Consider the following 20,840-nt stretch of genomic DNA (forward strand, 5'->3'; position numbering starts at 1 on the left):
TTTTTTAATAAGTATCTATAAACGGTTTGGAAATAAATACGTACCAGCAGAAAACGAGGGAATAAACGACCGTTTCTTAGCTTAGATAAAGACAAATACATGATTCTTAGATGTCTGTCTCTTTTAAAACAGAAGGTTGGTACGAGTTCCGCCACAATAGTAAATAAATGACGTTGGCGAGCATGTCAGACCGTCAATATTTTCTCAATTTTGATTGGTCAGATAAGCTGGCAACAGTGCTTGCAGGGACTGCGTGTTCACTGGCATTCCCTCACAAAATATCCCCCCTAGGGGGTATGTTCTGTGCATTCCCTATCATTCAAGAATACTATTTTTTTACGCTAGGGATCGTGAGCGAGGAGCGACTCCCTGTGATGCTCCCGGGGATACTCCCTTCTCTCAAAGTCAAGAATAGACTTACTGGTATCACAGATTACAGAGTAACCTCTGTGATCTGTGACTGGTATGTTGACAGTTTTGGCACCCGCATGTATATAAATTTCCGTTCATTTCTCGTTGTGTCGAAAAAGAAGTACATAACCTAGTGACCTACCTAGCCCCCAACTAATCTGAAAATTCTTATCAAACAGTGTAGCTTTCCATGTAGTTTTGATAAAGCGTTTTTCCAATAAACCTAAAGTGCACAATGTCATCAAGTGGTATTTCAAGTTTAAAATGGCAAATCGCACTCGGATTGGGTGCAGTTGGGGCTGTTGGATTGGCGTGCTGGTATATGAAAACAAGCAAAAATGAGTCGCTGCATTCGGTCGAAGATGTTAAAAATGTTACTGAAGAATCGCCGTTCCAACGTGCCCAGAAATTCAAGACGGAAGGTAACAACATGTTCAAACGGGGCAAATACGATGAAGCTATTGCTGCATATACTAAAGCCATTGAAATTATACCGCGTGAATTTAAAACTGATTTGGCCACCTATTATCATAATAGGGCTGCGGCATATGAGCAGTTGAAGAAATGGAGGAGTGTTATTGCGGATTGTGAGCAGGCCATTAATCTGAATAACAAATATGAAAAAGCCCTGTATAGGTAAGGCACATGCATCGATTATCTGTTACAGTTGAATACTTTTTGCCTAAAAAGTTTTGTTGATAACTTTCATTAATTGAGTTGCTTCGCTTTTTAAACTATCCCCCGTAAATTAAGTGCCCAATTGGAGGTTGCTGAAAATTTCAAGCATAGTAGTTATTTCTTTTGCTTTTCCTCTGTCATAGAAAGCATGATTACTGCCACATTTTGATTAGACAGTAATAAGATAAGATTTATAAAATATTTTGATAAGACAGAAATATGGGTAGATAATATTTGAAAGCATCAATTACATAATAGGACTGGCGACATGCTAATCTTTAAATGTGTTGCTAGGTGCTAACCTTTCCAAGAAAGTGGAATTGCAATCGTTAATGTCACAAAAGATTTATTTGTCTAAACATTTGATAATTTTTTATCTAAACCCCATTTGTATGGAAATAGGAAATGTAAATGATATTTAAATTTACATTTACTCATGATGATCAATGATTTGATTATCTATGTCATAAATCCTCACAGCTTTTGTTGCTTACTTTTTATTATGAGGTCTTATTATGATGTCTGGGAAAATGTGTGCTTGCTTTCGAATACATATACATACGGGGTGTCAAAAGAACATGATAAGTTTCTATAAAAACTGTCTACAAGGCATCTCTACCAAGTTATGAGCCATTACGAGCCGCTGAATAGGTTTTTATTATACGAGCCCTAACCCTTTAATGGTTTTAATGATATTCTTATGGGTCTCAGTCAAAGTGTGAAGTAAAAATTTTGAAATTTTGAACATCGTTTATTTTATTACGTTTCGGCGAGACAACAGCGCCATCATCAGATTGAAAATGTACACAAACTCAAACACCAATTTACAATTAAAACATGTATAAAAACTAAAATTTACAAAGTGTTAAAACATTCATCAGTTTTTGAGGGAAAAAATCCTTCCTTCTGGGAGACAAAGAAAACACTAGAAAAAACTTACCTCATGATTGGTAAAAATCAACGTTCTTTTAGGTCTTTGCCTTCTTTAAACCTTAAATTTGTCTGAATTATTTTCTACATTTGCGAGTGGTATTCATGTATTGAGATAAGCAGAAATAATTTTAATTTTTCACCAGTGTACTGGGTGTTCCATACTTTAAATATTTTAATTTAAAAAATTAAAATACTTAAAAAGAAATTTAAGGTTTCAAGAAGGCAAAGACCTAAAAGAACGTTGATTTTTACCAAACATGAGGTAAGTTTTTTCCAGTGTTTTGCTCTCCCAGAAGGAAGCATTTTTTTCCTCAAAAACTGATGAATGTTTTAACACTTTGTAAATTATAGTTTTTATACAACATGTTTTAATTGTGAATTGGTGTTTGTAGTTTGTGTAAATTTTAAATCTGATGATTCCGCTGTTGTCTCGCCGAAATGTAATGAAATAAACGATGTTCAAAATTTCAAAATTTTTACTTCACACTTTGACTCCGACCCAGGAAAAATAAGAATATCATAATCAATACACGCAGCCAGGAAAATAAATCAGAATTAATGTTTTAACCTTTAATGGCTAAAAACGTTCGGACGATGTTCAATGCGCACAAATGAAACCATTTATATTTACTTTAAATATAATTTTTTATTTCTTCTACTGAAAAAATAATTAATTATTTGCGAAGTTTAATAAGAATTAACACCTTTCGGCTTTGACCGGCTTTTATACGTTTTGCCTTTGAATCCATTAGAGTCTGGCAATATTTTCGGGTGAGCAAATTCCAAATTTCAATTGTTTTTGCCTTTAATCTCGGAACTGTTCGCTGAGGATTGTGACGCAATGACTTCTTCATTTGATGCCATAAAGTTTCTATAACATTCAAGTCCGTACTGCCTGAGATAGACGATGAAACTTTGCAATTATGATTTCCAAACCACTTTTTGGTCGTTTTAGCTGTGTGGAAAAGCGCACCATCCGGTTGAAATATACAATTTTTAATTGCAAAATATTGTTCCATAGTTGGAACTAAACTTTTTGATCAAATTTGGTACTTTTCTGCATTTACAGTTCCATCAACAAACTCATATGCCAATGCGTTTACTACTCATACATCCCCATATAAACTCTTGGATAAATTTTACTGTACTTCTGTCTTTATGAAAGGCCTCTGATTTTGTTCAAATCACTTTTTTGCTTAAAACGAAAGCAGATAAAGAAAATTATACAACAGGCAGTCACATTTCGACCGGTTCGGTCTATTCTCTGGTAACATATGTTACACAGGCTGATGAGATTTATACCTATACATATATCTATTTTTTTTGTCGTTTCTTTGAAAGGTGTGAAGTCTATTTTCACAATAAAATAGTTAATGATAAAAATGGATTCAATTTACTATAAACTTTTTCCAACAAAATATGTTGAACTCGATAAAACTATCGAATAATTCGATATTTTTAGTTCGATGGTTTCCAGCGCTGAAAGCATAGTTTTCGAATAATTCGAATAAATTACAACTATCGAATAATTCGATAATTCCCACTACTAACAGAAAGTACAATGTAAAAAAAGACAAGAAAATATTTTCTATAAATATATTAGTGGGTATTCCTGTGCATATTCCCCAGTATTGTTGGTCACTAGTTCAATTTTGTCATACAAACAGTTACATAATACATTTCTGTTAATATTTATCGTTGTGCTACATGATTCCGGTCACGATTATTTATTCCATCAGCGTATCGGTTGAATGCGTACGAACATCTACGTGAGATAATACGAGTCCCATTATTTAAGTTTTCGACTCTTCTAAAACTAGTGAAATCAACTAAAAGTTTGTCATTGGGTGTCAGTTGATGTTTATTTATCATGATTTTATTTATAATTAAACCGAAAGGTAACTTTAAACACCGTAGTTTTCCTTTAGTGATTTGGTATACGAAACTGAAAATCCAGAGTTTCAAATTGATGTGGTCTGAAAAACATTTTTGGATATTAAAACATACTTAACTTTATATTACTGGAAACAAATTCGTTAAAGGGAACATTCATGTTTGTATTGTTAGGAACAAATGGATGTTTCTGGTCTTTTATGAGTATTTCTCGGTATTTTGGAAAATCAGTATGAGTCTAGCAATATTAATTATAATTATAGGAATATTTTGTATAATTTATCCATCGAAACATATGGATTCTTGTTCATTTCAAGCCAAAGTAACGCAATGATGAATCAAATTTAGACATTCGGGTAGTCAACCCCAGTCCAGTCAACATTATCCCAAACATTTCTTTTCTTATTTCCAAACATGTGGGAGTAAGAATTTATGACAAAATATTTCAACATTAATTTGTTTATATTACAAAATTGAAGTACTTTTTTAAAGCTAAATTTAATACTTTTTGAATAGTCGATAATATTTTTGAAGCATGCTGTATATAGCAAATGCTGAAAGTTAGACGGCAAAATACAAGTTTTTAGGCTTACAGTCTTGAAAGTGACAACTGAAGTATTTGCAATTGTGTTAAAGAAATGCTCCATTTTTTTCTTCAAATAGGTATTATGGAAACATCACATTCATTCAATTTGAATTGAAATTTGCAAATAAATTAGAAATTTTGAATGTCAAATAGAATTAAAGAGTGAAAGTTAACAATAAGGTCAAAACAAACAGATCAAAACTTTATTGGGATCACTCAAAAATTTATATTTTATTAAACTGTCTTAAATTGCTTAAGGCGATTAATGGGAGAAAACGATCGCTGATAAGCTTCAAAATGCGCATTAGAATTAATTTTCAAGAAATATATTTTCATAATTTAATTATTTTCTGATCTAATACATCAAGCAAAATGCTAACTTTAATCCAGCCCCATTTGTAAAAAAGGGTTAGGATTCCTTTGACTTCCTGTTTTTCTTCCATCAGGAGAGCCAAAGCTTATGAAATAGTGAAAGATTACGAAAGTGCACTTGACGATGTTACTGCCGTTTGCATATTACAAAATTTTGAGAATTCAAATGCGCTGCGCATGGCCGATAGAGTGCTTAGAGAACTGGGAGTGAAGCATGCTGCGGAAGCATTTAAGCACCAGAAACCGCTGATACCCGCCAAACATTACATTAATACGTATTTTGCGTCTTTCTCAGAAGACGTGGCATTTAAGAAACTTGTTGAACCTACAGAGCCTTTAGGTCAAGGAGAGCTGAAAGGTTAGTAAAATATGTAAAAAGATGCGTGTGGCATAAATTTAAACACTCAAATTTTGACTATTGCTTTTAACAATCCTTCAAGGGATTAATTTGCTTATTAGATGACGTGAGTAGTATTTTTTCAAAATCGTATATTCCCCTTTGACCTGAGAGCCTCCAAACGGTCTGAGCATTGCATATATACAGTAGATAAAACTGATTTTTTTTGCAGTTTTTTCTGTATTGTTTAAAAAAATTTAATTAGCAACAAACTAAAGAAAGAGAACGCAACGGAATTTATTGCTACTATAAATTTGAAAACAAATAAATAAATAAAACAAAATCATTAAAATCACTGATTTAGTATAATCTATACATATCATATTATGATCTCGGTTTAACGCTGGACATGCTCTATAATCTAATTCAGTTTTATCGGAAACGTTTTGAGTATATTGGTTATGATTAATATTGATATCGTTAATTGCATCCAGTATTTTAAGGCGTCTAACTAGAGTATCCTACACAATATTCTTTAAATAACCCCAGAGAAAACAATCAAGAGGTGTTAGGTCGGGGCTAGTTGGAGGTCATTGGATAGAACCCGCTCGTCCAATCGAAATTTCAACATTTTTATTTGAAAACATTGCTACCGGACGAACGTTATGGGGTGAAGGGAGGGCCTTGTCGAATTTCAAAGCTATTTCAATTTGTTGCTATTTATCATTTTTAAAACGAAATATAGGAAAATCGGCTAATACAAATATAGGCAAAATATATATTTTGAAAATCAGTAAAAAAATTCTATTGGTATGTCTAAAAATATGTTAAATTTTGACATTTGCGTTTTATATTTTTATTTTAAATTCAGATTTAAAAAAATTGATGAAACTTTTGTGTTGGTCACTTTCACAATTTTTTTTGAAATAAATGATCTAGGGGGTTGTCAACTTATCAGGAAACACCCTGAACAACGAAATTAATATTGACTGAGCATGAACTAAACTAATCACCGTAGGATTCTTAAAGGCAAAACTTGCCTTCGCCACAGAAAAGTACGAAGAAATAATTCCCGCATGCACTGAGGAGTTAAATCTGAGCGAGTCTGAGTCAAACTTCAAACTAGAAGCACTTGCCCTCAGAGGATCGTTTTATTTTATTACTGGCGAAGACGCCAAAGGAATCGAAGATTTCACAAGTATTATTGAGAATGAATCAGCAGATGTGAATCTTAAAGTGAATGCTCTACTGAAAAGAGCAGCAGTTGCAATGAACAATTCGGAATCAGATGATTATATGGCAGATTATGAGAAAGCTGTGGCGCTAGCACCCAATAATCCAGGTATAAAAATACAATACATTTAAGGAAATGACAAATCATTGATTAATAGGTGATATTTTTAGACGTGTACCATCACAGAGGTCAAGTGATGCTCAAATTGAACCAAACAGAAAAAGCACGACAGGATTTCCAAAAAGCTGTCAAACTGAATCCCAAGTTTTTAATCGCAGTTATACAAAAATATTATACGGACTACAAGTATGCATTGGAACTTAAAGACGTTGATTTGCTCATGAAGGATTTGCAACAATTCAGGGAATCTTTTGTGAAATTTCCGAATCAAGCTGAACCTTACATTTTGTTTGCTGCAGTGAGTTAATTGTCTTACCATCATTTTACATAACATGCAATTTTTATTGGTGATTAAAAGGTGCAAGCAGAAAGAGGGGAATATCAAGAAGCCGAAGAGTTATACCGGAAAGCTCTAAAACTCGATGAGAGCAACGCTTCAATTTACGTTCACTTGGGTCTGTTAAGGATAATGTGGAAAAATGATTTGGAAGGTGGAGCCAAATTAATGAGACAAGCCATCAATATTGATTCTACCTGCGGATATGCATTTGAAACGCTGGCCACTGTCGAAGTACAAAGGTATTAATATTACTATTTAGTGCGACATTAACCACTGCATCAATTAAATCTAATAATCGATTAAAAGGTTATTCTAATTGAGATTATTGTTTGTAGGGGTAATTTGATATCAGCAATTGAACTGTTTAATAGAGCCATTGAAATATCAAGATCCAAAGCAGCAACTGTGCATTTGTTTTCACTGAGAGACGCGGCCGCGTCTCAATTAAAAATGGCTTCTAGGCTAGGTATTAGTCTATCAAATATGATATTCAGATAGATCGTTCAACTTTTGAAGGTACGTGTTAAAATTTTTGTTAATACAGGTGAAGTTTGTGACTTCCTGTTTATGAGTAAATCTAACGTGTCACATCATGAAACGCAAGTATAATACACTCAATGAGAGTTATTTACAGTCAAGCGTATACCTATTAGTCTACATTAGTATAACAATTAACCCGAAAATTTATTGTTTATAATTTTACGGTTTAGAATCAGCAAATTATAATCAAAGGTTTAAACGTACATTTATTCCGCCATAGTTACGTAAAGTAGTAGGGTATTTGAAAGTATGCATGCACTTTAGATGAGTGCAGATAATCACACCATCCAATGTTTTAAAATTTTATTATATTCAATGTGATCGCAGTAGATGATCATGGAAATATAGAAAATAAATTGTTTATTAATTCCCCGACTTGAATAACTTCCTTGGCCTCACTGCAGTATTTCACATATTATTTTCGCTGCAATCTGCGGCAATCCTATCTGTTATACTCCGGCAATTTAGTACATAGTGTCCAGTTATTCATCTACATACCGACAGTATTTCGTAACACTTCCTGAATGATTAAAAATCAAATGAAAATACACAAGTTAAAAATAGACACACATTAAATGCAGTTTATTTTCTTTGACAATAATCTAAAAAATGTACAGCTTTAATGGTTAAGAAAAGGAGATATGCAAGCACATGTTCAGGGACCGTGTGTGCCGTTTTTACATGCATATAACTCGCATTCGGCCACAGAGATTCGATACATTGAAAATACATCACATGTTATTTATTTCTCGAATTTGTATCTAACAAAAATGAGTGATATCTGGTTTAAACAAATAAAAAGTATTACACTTTTACGACTTGCATAACAGCGTACCAACATTCACGCGAGCTTTTGAGTAAAAGAAAACAAATTTCAGTTATAAAAAATATTGACAAGGAATGTTATGAGCCATGAAAATTTTTAGTCCACAAATTGTGTTGAAAGCATTATTTCAATGAGTGTCTGCCGTTGTGAATGTTTTTACTACTATAGCAAGGTATGGTTCTAAATGCATACTTAAATGTCCAAAAGTGTGTAATTTGGTTCGAAAATAATAATCATTCTGTAAAACACATTCTCCAATATGTGAGATTGCACCCAAAAATAATCTGAGAAAAAACAGTTAAACATTATAAAAGCAAATAACAGGTGGACTACTTTCAAATGTTTTGATTTCAGATAATACTGATAATAAATTAAAAAAATGTGTTTTATCACATGTAAAATGGAAAAAGTACCAAAAATACATAATGTATTTACATACATGTTCAGAATATAACTGCGAAAATAAATTGCACAGGAATATAAAACAGTTTTAGTGTTTATTTAAGAGAAAGGTCCAAACAGTTCGCATAATTCAAAGCCTTCGATTTACCTTAGTAAATTATATAAAAATAACAACAGGCTGTCAACCTACTATACTAACATTTGTACATTTCATTAAATAATTTACAACTTTCCTTAACTCTAACAGGGTTCACATTCACGCCTTTTCACTCGGACAAACAGGTCACCTATGGGTTGTCCCGTCATTTATATCATAAAGTATTTGTGCTATTGTTCTCGATGATTCTACGTTACTTAACGCAATATTCGCTAGGTGGGATTCGTACGACTTTAAGTATCTGAAAAGTTTAAATAACTTATTAGAAGAAGTCAACGTAACTCACAGTAATCGTTTGTTATAAACAAACATGCATGCTTTAGTGACAAATTATTCCAGCTGATAATTTCAACAGAAAGCGTAATTTTTATTGTTGAATAAATTATTGATTCAAATGCTGATTCCTTATGTCGCCTTTGTAAATTGAGTTTTGTTTTGAAAAAGGACCGATCTGAATTGGGGGTGTCAAAACCAACATTAAACATATATGTACTTCAAGCTCATAGAGCCGATTGCACATTAAACTAAATATTATGAAATAGTAAAGAATATTTCAATTTATTTACCTTTTGCAATTGCTGCTGTAAATAGCCAAATTCCGCAAAATCAATGATGCCGTCAAACGTATGCTTTTGGTTACTGGCCCCTCGTTATCGTCCTGAAAAAGAAGGGAACTACGCTTTATTCCGTCCTTAATTTGACAACAGAACACGATTTGCACATATTATCAAATAATTACTAAAACAAACCACTCGCGTTATTAAACAGGCAGATAAAGATAAACATGCAATGGGTTGCATATTTGCTTATGATATAAGAATGAACAAACAGGCCCAGAGCTGTTGAAAGCCATTCAAAGTTTTATATGCAAAAGTGTGTATTGGGGAAGAAACACTGGTACGGTTACGAATATAATTTTTACTTGCAATGCAAAAGTTTTTGAAAGCTGTCTTTTTGCTAACATCTTAATATAATGATTGAGGTAGGATCAATACAAAAAGTAGACGGAAAAATAAATTATTATGAAGAGTACCAAATCATTGCACCAGCCTTGGAAGCGGGCAAACAAACTGCAAAGTTAGATGTCACAAAATTAATAATTGTTGCAGAAAGAAAATAATATTAAAATTTTGTGTCAACCCATTTACAAATTCGTTCAGTGATTATTTCATTGGGATTTCAGATCTACTAAAAAACTGCCAAAAAGTAAAGAATTATACTCAAAGCTTCATCACCAACAATCCGTATCATAGCTATAACAATTTAACACCAATAAAAAAGACAAAGCAATCAATAGGCATAAGTTCCGCGATAACAAACGTATGTCCTCAGAAGGCTAAAACGTTGTAAAGTAACGTCTGTTATCAACCACACCTCAAGCTTCCTTTTAGCGTGTCCAGAGCAAAAATGAAATAATAAAGCGAAATTAAAGAAATAATAAACAAGCTTGGTGCACACTGGAACTCAAAAACCAAATACTACAATAAAATGCTCATGATTGAATTGTTATTGTACTATTACAATCGCCTCACCTGATCTGAAGGTGGGAGTGGAACTTTTATTGTTGTGGTGGCGCCCTGCTTAGGTGTTTTGATCTAAGTACAAATTAAAATATTTGAATCAAAGGATTCGTAGAGAATCAACTATTAAGCTACAGATTAGGTTAGTGGCCACCTCAAGTTTTTACTAATGCAAAATTACTTTTAACTGATGTCAAGTAGTTAGCGGGCTACTGTTGTTAAAATGCAACCAGAATCAACTAATTAATGAAAATAAATTAAGCATCTGTTTTTCTTGCTCCGAAATGAGAATTTTTAGGAAAGGAATACCTGTTCTTATACCTTTTCAATGCCAGTTGATTTTGATTTTTACCGTCTCCCACACACTTATGTAAGTTGCTTACCTGCAGTTCCTTCGGATTTACAAAGTCCAATGCATGCCTTTTAATCGCATGTAGCGCTGCATCTGGTGCATACCCAGGGTGACTGGTTGGCGAGGAAGCAGGTGGTTCAACGTTTATTCCCTGGGAAATCTTTTTTCTCCGAACCAGGCTTTGTTTCATCGCCTATAAATGGGAAAGACAAATTTATACGAATAAGACACTAGTCTAAATAATGTTAGTACCGATAACAATATTTTTCTTGGCGTGGCTTTTCAATTTGTGATGTTGAACTTACCTCTACATTACAATGTTTGTCGTGTAAATGAGTCATTAACGAAAACCGCTTTCGTTTTAATAAGTCGCATCGGTCCCATTGGCAGATAACTTCTTCATCGCCTTGCGGACAATGCTCTTCACATGCGTGCATATATACTTGATTTGCCGACTTAAACTTAACATCACTGCAAAAAATGCAAATGTTTGGTTTGATTGTCCACCGCAGCTATAGAAAATATAATACGTACATTACACATTCACCCCATTCGCAAACAAACGGTGTTGTTAAATCTCTGATGATTTTTGGTTTCGGAGGAATTTCTTCTAGTTTCTCTTTGACTCCATTACTTAAAGAAGATGTTGAAGCGGTGCTTAAGGCTGGTGAGGGCGTTGGTGTTGGTCTGGCCGATTTACTCTGTAGAATAGTGTTATTAGAAACCTATAAAATCAGTCGCCTATTTGCTTCTATTCCGTATTCGAAATGAAAACATGTTCCAATTGTATTCGGTAAGGTGGTATTGAAGCCTCTTCGTATTTCACAGCTTTTTTGGAAATTTGTCGAATACAAAAGTGCAAGTAGTTTCATTGCTTACAAATGAAAAACCTTATCATTATTAGTTTAGCGATGGAACTTAACTCTCATTCTCCTAAGATACTTTAATTAAATAAGCTAAATAGTTAAAGAAGGCTAATTAATAGCTAATCTATTTAGACTTTTCATTTACACTATAAAATAAACTAAACACTCACAAGCTGAAATTATTTTTGGAAAATTTATTAATGAATTTTTGGCATGCAATTTGGTTATTGAGCAGCAATTTACTTATATGTTTTCAACTTTAAAATTTGCCCCAAAAATGTATAATAATCATTAGACATTTGCAATTGTCTCCAAGATGTCAGTGAATAAGTAATAATTCAACAGAACAAAAAGCGAGCATTTTTTGAACGTGAGAAATTTCGCTTGACGTCGGAGAAAAAAAAAGATATTTGACCGTTTCTGAAGCATAAGCTGTTTAAATTTTTTTTGGTAGTTTTACTTCCATCTATTTAAAAGGTTACATATCTGATGAAACCCATCGATTTGCAAAAACAATTCTCGAAACTTTCTACCAAAAAGGTAATTCTGCCTAATAAGCTACTTTGAATCCTTGCTAAATAAATTGTTAATTTTGCAACTGCCTTTTAACTAATAGCGTTCTGAGAAAGCTTGATTAGGAAAGAAATTGCTCCAGAATCTATAGAAAACATATTAATATATAATTACTTTGATAGTCTCAGCCGATTCGAGCGATAAATGAAAGTGTGGAATAATTCTTCATTTTATGTCTGTCCATGTGTACGTTAAGACTTTATTTGATATCTAAGCTAAATGCTCAGTCGAACTGGGTCTTATGATAAATATTCCCGACCATTTCAGAGAAATACGCTATTGTCAATGTATGCATATATTTTTGTTTGCGTCCTTTTGAAGGTTTAGAATGCCTAATAAACACTAATGACGGAAAGACTAGAAACGTTTAATCCAAAAGTCACTATGCCCTATGGGATATTCAAGATCTCGGAAAAGCGAACCGTTGCTGCGACGCTGGAAAATCAGAAAATCCCATAGAAAGTTGGACGCAAGTTAGTCGATAGTCATTTCGAAGTGACAAAAGTGTTTTAATAGTTAAAGGAAGGTTTATCCAGTAGACTATTTGCCTTGCGTTTCAGTTCTTGCGACAATAAATTATATTCCGGTTCAGAGCTAGTTCTGGAGTGAGTCGAGTCCTTCGAGCTCCGAAAACGTAGTAACACTAACTAGGGTGCATTTTACAAAAAACTTTTCCATAAGAAGTTGGCGAACGAGAATGCAAACCTTCTCGTTTAGAGTATCAATATGTTAGAATATTTCTTGTACTCTTTATCTTTTCGTCAATGCCTTTGCCTTTCTGAAATGAGTGTCGATTCTCTTCACTTTAGGTCCAACCAAATTAAGTAAAATTTGAAATTCGGATTGTGACATTCGAAGAAAAGTTTCATTGCCTCGTTGTCTCATCGATTTTTTAATAACTGTTCACCACTCGGGCCTCCGCACTGAAAAAGTTTTGTTATTCAGTAATATCTACGAATATTATTTCCTCTTCTTCGGTTACCATTATTAATCCGTTGCAGGTTAAAACCACGAGAACACATATAAACAAGCGTTCGGCGCAAATTTCCTTAAAGTAGGCTGAAAAGCCCCATGGATAGCGTGTTTTGTGTCTGACGAAAATATGTGTGAGCTTCTTTGCTTGAGACATCAATAATAAGTTTTGAATTTTTCTAATATGCATTTATGCAGTTTTTTACCCAGTCCGGAGGCCCGTAAGAAACTTTTGACTATGAATAGAGATCCGGGGCCCAAAATAGTTTGGAAATCCCTGTGGTAAAACGACATCAGTTGCATTGCAACAGTTTTTAGACTTACAGTGGACGATTGCGTGATCGGCCTAGGAACTTGAGTGACGACCACTTGCTGACCCTGTGGAGTGACCATCACTTTCTGGTGATGGGAGGCTGAACCTGAAGGCTGCTGCTGTAGTATGATAATTGTCTTTGATCCGACGCTTTGACCCTGCTGGGCAACCAGCACCGTTTGAGGCTGTCCATGGACAACTGCTGTCTGAGACTGAGCCACCATGTACCCTAAATATCAAACAAAATGTTAAAAAAAACTGTGAATTTCCCAATCGAATTTCAAACAAACCTTGCGACGGATTGGTTTGAATCACGTATTGACCAGCTTGATTACTTTGAAGTAATTGAACTTGGCCTTGAAGTCCCTGTGATAACAACAACTGGCCTGTATTGGTTGGCTGGATAAGAACTGATTGTCTTTGCTGAACGCCCGCATTCACTATCACTGTTTGACCAGATGCAGTTTTTATAGGAGTTCCTAGAAAATAACAATGTTTCATGATAGTCGAAATGAAATACTTTCCTTTCAAATGAATACTATAAATAATGGATAATAAATTTGAAACGAACCTGATGAAAAAACAACCGACTGATTGGAAGTGTGAATCTGTGGTTGCGATACGATTATCTGCCTGGGTTGCGACAGTAAAACCTGCTGGTTGTTGTCCACAATTAATTGCTGCGACATACCCGATTCCACAACTGCTGGAGTAGCGGTTTGTGTCTGCTGCATTAACTGTTCCTCGTCTTCATCTTCCAAAATATCTGCAGCAAAATCGGCAAAAAGTTTGGCTGCAGCCGTTGAAACCGATGTCGGTCGTTCGTCTCGACTAGTGCTCGACGTGTCTGGAGTATGGCAAATATTTCCACGGCCATTCGCATTAGCTGATAAATGCGGTCTTTTTGCATCGACCTCAACAATTGAGTCAGTCGCGTGACGTTTCACACCTTGCTTGTTATCACCAGTTTCTGATTTCATATCTGGAAACGATCCCTCTTGAGTCTCACGTTTTGCACTGTCAGCATCAGTTGAATTATCTTCAGCTTTGACACTATTCGCATCAACTTTCAGATCTTCCATTTTAAGCTCATTGTTATCCCTACTTAAGGCTTTTTCAATGTGGTTTTCTAACAACTCCGATCGTTCATTTTCTAACTTCAGATCTTTATTTAATGTGCCGTTTAATATCGGACTTTTATCAAATTTTTTCTCCAGCAAATCAGCTAATCTAAGAGGCTTGTCAATGCTAATCTCACTACCACTAATTTTTAAGGAATCTTTGGAATTGCTGCTCTCATTAAGAGTTTCCTCTACAATAGGCATGCCATTCAATAAACCTTCAAAACTAGTTAAAGAATTATCATTCTCTTCAGTCGATGAAACAACACCAATGGCGCCGACTCCAGACGTAGATGAAAGTGAATGATTTCCCAACGAATCACTATCTTCATTAATAATTGGCGGCGTTTTGGATTTTAGATTATTACTAAATGGTGCTAATGGCGGGGGAGGAGGTTGTGGCGGTTCCTTTTTTCCTTTCGATATGGTAATGAATTGGGTCGTCGACGACACGGACGGATCACCAACTTCATTATCAGTAAACAGTTGTCGTACCCCATTAATTCTATGCATCTTTAGGGCATCTAGTCTGCTTTGGTTCTTAGGGGTGCCGTCGGTTGACGCTGCGTTTTGTTGGGAAAGGAGTCGCTGTTGACGAGCCGCCACCTGCAGAAAAACATATTATCAGTAAAAATATCCATAATCCACAGTTAGATTTACGACATCTAGACCAACTAAGCAAAAGATTTCAAGAAAGAAAATTAAGATACTAAAAACAAACAAAACAGTCGAATACGAATTAAATTTGTCAGTTATTAACCAATTGGTGGTTGATTTTTATCAAGCTAGTCCTAGCAAACCAAGTGATGTTGGAATATTATTTTTATTCTGAAAAGGTATCAACGGTTTTGTCTCAAACAATAAAGTATCGCTAGACAAATACCTAAATGCTATAATGCGAATTTTTTGGATGGGCACAGCTTTGCAGCCGAACGTTACATTTGAATGGAACAAATACGAAATTAGGTTTTTACTGTGGAGCCTTTTTCAACACCCTTACGTATTTTACAGAACTTGTTAGAAGCAATCGCATTTTAGTGTGTCGTGTTAACAAGTATCATGCGTTTTAGTTCACTCTCAATAAAACGATCTAAAACGCTGTTAATACATTAGAATAGCTAAAAATTATTCTATACAAAAATAACCAGTACATCATCTTAGCCATTGGTATATCTAGAATACAAATTAAGCAAATTAGAAACTGTTTTAATTGAATGGTAAATAAGCAAATTTTTTACGGCTATCGAAAATCGGTACTCCAACAAAGCGCAAAGTCGATAACTTACTCTGAGAATGTGTTAGTGGCGCCCTACCAAACTAAGCTCGGTTAGAATTACTCGAAATGAATCTGGTAACTTATTCTATTACTTAACTTCAAAAGTAAATGGCTGCATTTTCTTTATCTCAAACTGCAACACCTATTCATTCGAAATATGTACAGAGGCGTTTATTTTTGGAAAGAAATAAATAAAGTTTTTCAATCTTCAAAGTTCTTTCGATTAAAATAAAAACGTAACTGAAAATGTATTATGTGAATGATTCTAATCATTGGTTGACACAGTGTTATATTCGAAAGCATATTCAAATAATAACAAGCGGATAATAGTAGAAGAGGCACGTATGCTGGAGTTAGTGTGTTACCTGGGCTACATTTTGGCAGTCTGTTGAGGCAGCCTTCATGCTCACTGTCGACAAGCATGCATCGTTTACCTTTGTCGCCAGAAGGCTTTTTATTAGCGAACTGCTATTACTCTGACCAGCGTGTATAACTTGAGGATCTTGTTTTAATTCCGCCTTAGTCGTTGTTGTCACTGATGTAGCCATGGATGACATTGTAGATGATGATGATGAGGTGGTGCTACCTAGTAGAGCATGGCTCAAGTGAGGATGAGCCATTGCCTTTTCAGGTAAGGGATAAACAGTTAATAATCGAGAAGACAATTTTAAAATAACATGTTCATGCGAAACGCAACATCTTCGGAGTTATAATATCACTATCACGAAATACGACGAAGGCATTTGCTTTGAAAGGAAACGAATACCAAAAATGAGAAGAAATTGAGCCCACAACTACCCGCCTGGAAAATTTGGAAAATAACAAAGATACTCTTATTTAAACATTTCGTTAGGACAGTCAATGTAATCAGTATGTAAAAAACTTTACTATTCAAATTTTGAAACGGATATCAATACAAAAACACCATTATTAGCAGTTTTTAGCTTGGTAACAGATAAATCAAACAAACTACAATCGAACCAGTTGCTTTCTATAAATTGAAGATAGGAATAAAAAAATGTATTATTGCGTCTAGAATGTGTTGTCGGGTACTGAAAGGTTCATACATTTATTACATTTACCCCTTTAATCAGCCTACATCAACAATACTAAAGCCTGTGATCAATAGACAAAAATGGTTTTATAGCAAACATAAAAAATATTTAAATAATATATTTTCGGGGATAAAGGTGATTTTTGAAAGAAAAATTAAAAACTATTTTCAACAAACACAACGACATTCAGCTCCGTAAACAAAAATATTATTTCAATCCTTTCTTCTAAGATGCAAACTATTTTTGTGTACTTATCACTGCCCTTAATACTTTGCGTTCGCTGATTGAATTTGAATTGCAATGCGAATGAACTTCTTTTGGTACCCAGCAACCCATTCTAAACTCAATAAAACAATCAGTTTTTATTAACATTTACAATTTGTTTATTAGTTTAATCAATAATATCAGGTAGGGCCATTTAAAATTCTGATAATAGGGTGGCTGGGCGCGAAAGCATGCGATTTAAAAAAATTAAAAATTATTATTTGAGGTGGTTCGTTTTGAAATGAAACCTCATGATTAATATAGTAATTAGTATATCTCAAATGATTAATGAGTAATCGAATTTTGTTCGAAAGTGCAATCGTAAAAGCAGCAATAATGGCAGTTGAGTAAAACAAACAGGTTCTCGAATACTACTTTCCTACCGAAGAAACTTTGATTTCTTTTGGAAAGCGATTAATTCTTTAAGTTCGATATTGAGCCTCTTCGAGTACACCAAATAAAAATGAGTGCAGAGCTTAAATTTTGTTGTTGAGACTTTCAATGCGATTTTTTCCAATGTGAACAATCTGTATACAATATAAATTAACGCAATTTGAAGATACTTTTGCGGTAAATACAATTAACTGTATTACTTTCTGATTATAAAGATACTTAAAATGCAGTCTAGTTCATTAAACTGATTCAATAAGGTATTAGAATTTTTCACTTTGTTCACATTTTTTTCGTACTTTAACTTGGTCTAATAGCAACAACTAATTTATATTTAAACAAAAGTTTCCAGACTCAAATTTGACAAAGTAAAATTTCAGTTTCCTTGCTCTTGCACCAAATTCATTGTTTAAAGAATAGTTAATGTAGAAAAAAAGTAAAAATTACATAACACGAGCATACATTTCTTTTAAAACTACTGATCTGAATTTTTGCAATCCAATAAAACAAAGGCGATCTCAAACATTCGCAATTTATACCTATTATAACTCCCAAGATAAGCAAACTGTCAATACAAACGAAACTGAGCACAATGTTAGTACTAAGCAACTAATTTTCTTCTGCATTCGATTATGAAAAAAGTGACACTATGATCATGATTACGTTTGCTAATCAGCGTAAAAAATGCCAAAAAACAAGTTAAAACATTGCAAATAAAAACTTAAAACGTACCTACTAAATTTAATATTAAAAACCAAAATAATACATAATAAATCTACACGGGGATTGTAAAGGTTAGGATAGAAAAAGGCTCCACTGTTATGCTATCTTTCAGGTATCCCAATTTCTGGGTGATAAACAACTGGAATATCAATCTAAAAAAATTTACGTATACAACAAAACGTACTAAAGTAACATTTTATTGTATGTATGTTTCTCAGGTAATAACCAACTCAATATGCCGGAAGTTAGGTTTGCAGGACTAACTAATATAACGCACTCAAGTAAAATAAACTGAGCACAAAGCATTTCCTCCAGTCAACAAAACGTTAAGTTTTATAATTTTCAAGTTGATGTGAAACTTTATTTTATCCCGATATCAGGCAAGTCGACAAGACACGGTGCGCTATATGCGCATATCACTGATTGTATGCACAGAATTTTCCAAAACTCGATAAGCATGAATTTTCTCGTGGCATCAAATAGTTCGACTAAGAATTGCCGTCACCACAATAAGTTGCTTTGTATAGAATATTATTACCTGACTTTTAGAGTCACTTGGAGCGATCAGTGTAGAGCTAGCGCTTGAGCTCTCGCGCGGCTTTGGTGGAGCGCTCAGCTGAGCCTTCAGGATAGGAGAGGCGGGAGATAAAATATTCAAGCTCCCATCCGATTCGGCGTCAACAGCCAATGGTGCGTTTGTACCACTTTTTGTTGGTGCCGCGGCCGTTTTCTGTTTCCGACGAACCGTTGATTTGGGAGCTGGTGATGGAGTGAAAATGGATTTTGGTGGAGATAATGGTGGAGGAATATTGAGTTTAAGAGGTTGGGCGCGCACCTTGATACCCTCATAGTACTGCGGATCATTCGGGTTCGCTGGTTTCATTGGGTTTGGACCTACTGTTCCACCGAATACTGACCTGAAAAATAAACGGTCGCTAAAAACACTCTTCCACCACAAGCTAATGGAAATCAAAGTTTTTAAATTAAGCCCATTTGAAACCACCGGACCAAGACTTGCCAAGTATTTACTGCAAGTCATCAATTTAATTTCCTAACAATTTTTCAACATTACCTTATTGTTACTTATAATATATTACGACTTTTCAAAGTCCCCTGTCTGCTTAATAAATGTGCATAGTTTAAGACACTTCTCTGTATAATACATGCACCAACTGAACCATCTAATCTTGCAAATGTAATTGATTTATTAAATACACGATACAATATTGAATAAAATTAATAGTATGAGAATTGAAAAATAATTGACAATTAAATAAGATTTTTTAAAGGAAACAATAATATTCTACAACCTGAATAGTAGTAATAGCATAAATTGATATTTAACCCGCATCTATTATTTATAAATGTATAGTATGAGCAGCATTAAACAACTAACTGTATTACATTATTTTTAAAACATATGCGGTGAAAAATATTTTGGTTGAGAGCGGGAAAACAAATTTAGCGCTTATTTTTTTATGACAAATTTAAAAGGAACAATTTAACCCCGGTAATTTTGATATAAGTGTGCTTAAATATGTAAAAACTAAAATTAATAGACAAAAAATGCACAATAACTCAAATTACAACATTTTAACAAAACGTTTATAAAATTTGATTCATTTCAAGAGTTCCCACTTTATAGCCCGTTTTTTCGATAAAATCAAAACATTCAATCCACAGATTATCCTTGAAAATTGGCAAAGAAGAACATAATTGATGGAAGCGATATCAAGCATCCTAAAGAAAATTGTTATTGGCTAACGTCTTGTCCTTCGTCCGGTCGATTAAACTAATCAGTTTTATATAAACTACCTACACTTACTTTATTGCAATTATAATAACAGATTATTTCCGACTTTCCCGTTTCGCTGTTAACATTTACATTATGGCGCAATGATGAGACCTTTCGCATTAATTTCTGAGATTTCATAATATTTGAGAAGTAATTCCAGATCTTACTGATAAAAGACCTCATTATTGATGTGAATTACTATTCAGTAGTGAAATGAGTGAGTAACTGTTTGATAATTATTTGTATTTATCTGCCGCAAAATTGAATGCAGGGCACACAAATACGAACTAAAAATTGCAACAAAAAACTCACCTAACGCATCTAGGAAAATGCAACGGTGATATAACACCCCGTCGTCCAATTTTCGTACAAGAGCTAATATAGTGCTTATACAATTCTTGATGGTCAACTCTGAAATAAACAAATGTTTATTTTTAAGTGAAATTCTACAAATTTATGGATATGGAAAAATTTACAGAAAGTTTGAAAAATAGATTTTAGACAAAATGTGAACAACATAAATCGAATGGAACTTGTCGATTATTAAATACCAGATGTTCGAAATCTTTGGGTTATAAAAACAATACGACTATTTCTATCACTAGCTGTTTACATTAGAACTGCGAATTTGAAGCGCACAATTCTTAACTACTTTTATTAAAACCGGCGAGTTTTTCGTGCGTTTAGGTCGTCGCGGAAAATAATGTTTCTTGTGTAGAAGTATCTTTTATAATTCTTAAAAGGTACATTTGGCCTTTCGAACTTTCTAAAAAGCACTGACACTGTTCCTT

General features: G+C 33.9%; 2 protein-coding genes across 8 annotated transcripts in view; one reads left to right on the plus strand and one right to left on the minus strand.

Annotated features, from left to right (window-relative positions):
• Nucleotides 1-310: 310 nt before the first annotated feature.
• LOC109544398 (mitochondrial import receptor subunit TOM70) lies at nt 311-7,814 on the plus strand. Its single transcript, XM_048668946.1, has 6 exons — nt 311-1,047; nt 4,948-5,231; nt 6,229-6,552; nt 6,615-6,862; nt 6,923-7,143; nt 7,240-7,814. The coding sequence occupies exons 1-6, from the start codon at nt 647-649 to the stop codon at nt 7,400-7,402; spliced, it is 1,641 nt and encodes a 546-aa protein (XP_048524903.1). The 5' UTR covers nt 311-646; the 3' UTR covers nt 7,403-7,814.
• A 184-nt stretch (nt 7,815-7,998) lies between these two features.
• The window catches only part of LOC109544401 (SWI/SNF nucleosome remodeling complex component), a 42,548-nt gene continuing 29,706 nt past the window's right edge, over nt 7,999-20,840 (minus strand). The window contains exons 8-19 of one of the 7 annotated variants that reach the window (XM_048668923.1): nt 20,362-20,460; nt 19,090-19,171; nt 16,188-16,445; nt 13,997-15,152; nt 13,716-13,904; nt 13,437-13,654; nt 11,236-11,402; nt 11,007-11,172; nt 10,733-10,894; nt 10,362-10,424; nt 9,396-9,487; nt 7,999-9,070 (exon numbers count right to left, since the gene is read on the minus strand). In XM_048668923.1, the coding sequence (XP_048524880.1) occupies nt 8,956-9,070; nt 9,396-9,487; nt 10,362-10,424; nt 10,733-10,894; nt 11,007-11,172; nt 11,236-11,402; nt 13,437-13,654; nt 13,716-13,904; nt 13,997-15,152; nt 16,188-16,445; nt 19,090-19,171; nt 20,362-20,460 (2,767 nt within the window). In that variant the 3' untranslated portion in view covers nt 7,999-8,955. Of the gene's footprint in view, nt 9,071-9,395; nt 9,488-10,361; nt 10,425-10,732; nt 10,895-11,006; nt 11,173-11,235; nt 11,403-13,436; nt 13,655-13,715; nt 13,905-13,996; nt 15,153-16,187; nt 16,446-18,792; nt 19,172-20,361; nt 20,461-20,840 lie in introns of all 7 variants that reach the window. The other 6 variants (XM_048668914.1, XM_048668910.1, XM_048668912.1 and 3 more) reach the window with 6 other exon arrangements.

This window comes from Dendroctonus ponderosae, unplaced genomic scaffold (assembly GCF_020466585.1).
Source record: "Dendroctonus ponderosae isolate FM_Combo_2020 unplaced genomic scaffold, Dpon_F_20191213v2 Dpon_F_20191213_1, whole genome shotgun sequence".
Classification (NCBI taxonomy): domain Eukaryota; kingdom Metazoa; phylum Arthropoda; class Insecta; order Coleoptera; family Curculionidae; genus Dendroctonus; species Dendroctonus ponderosae.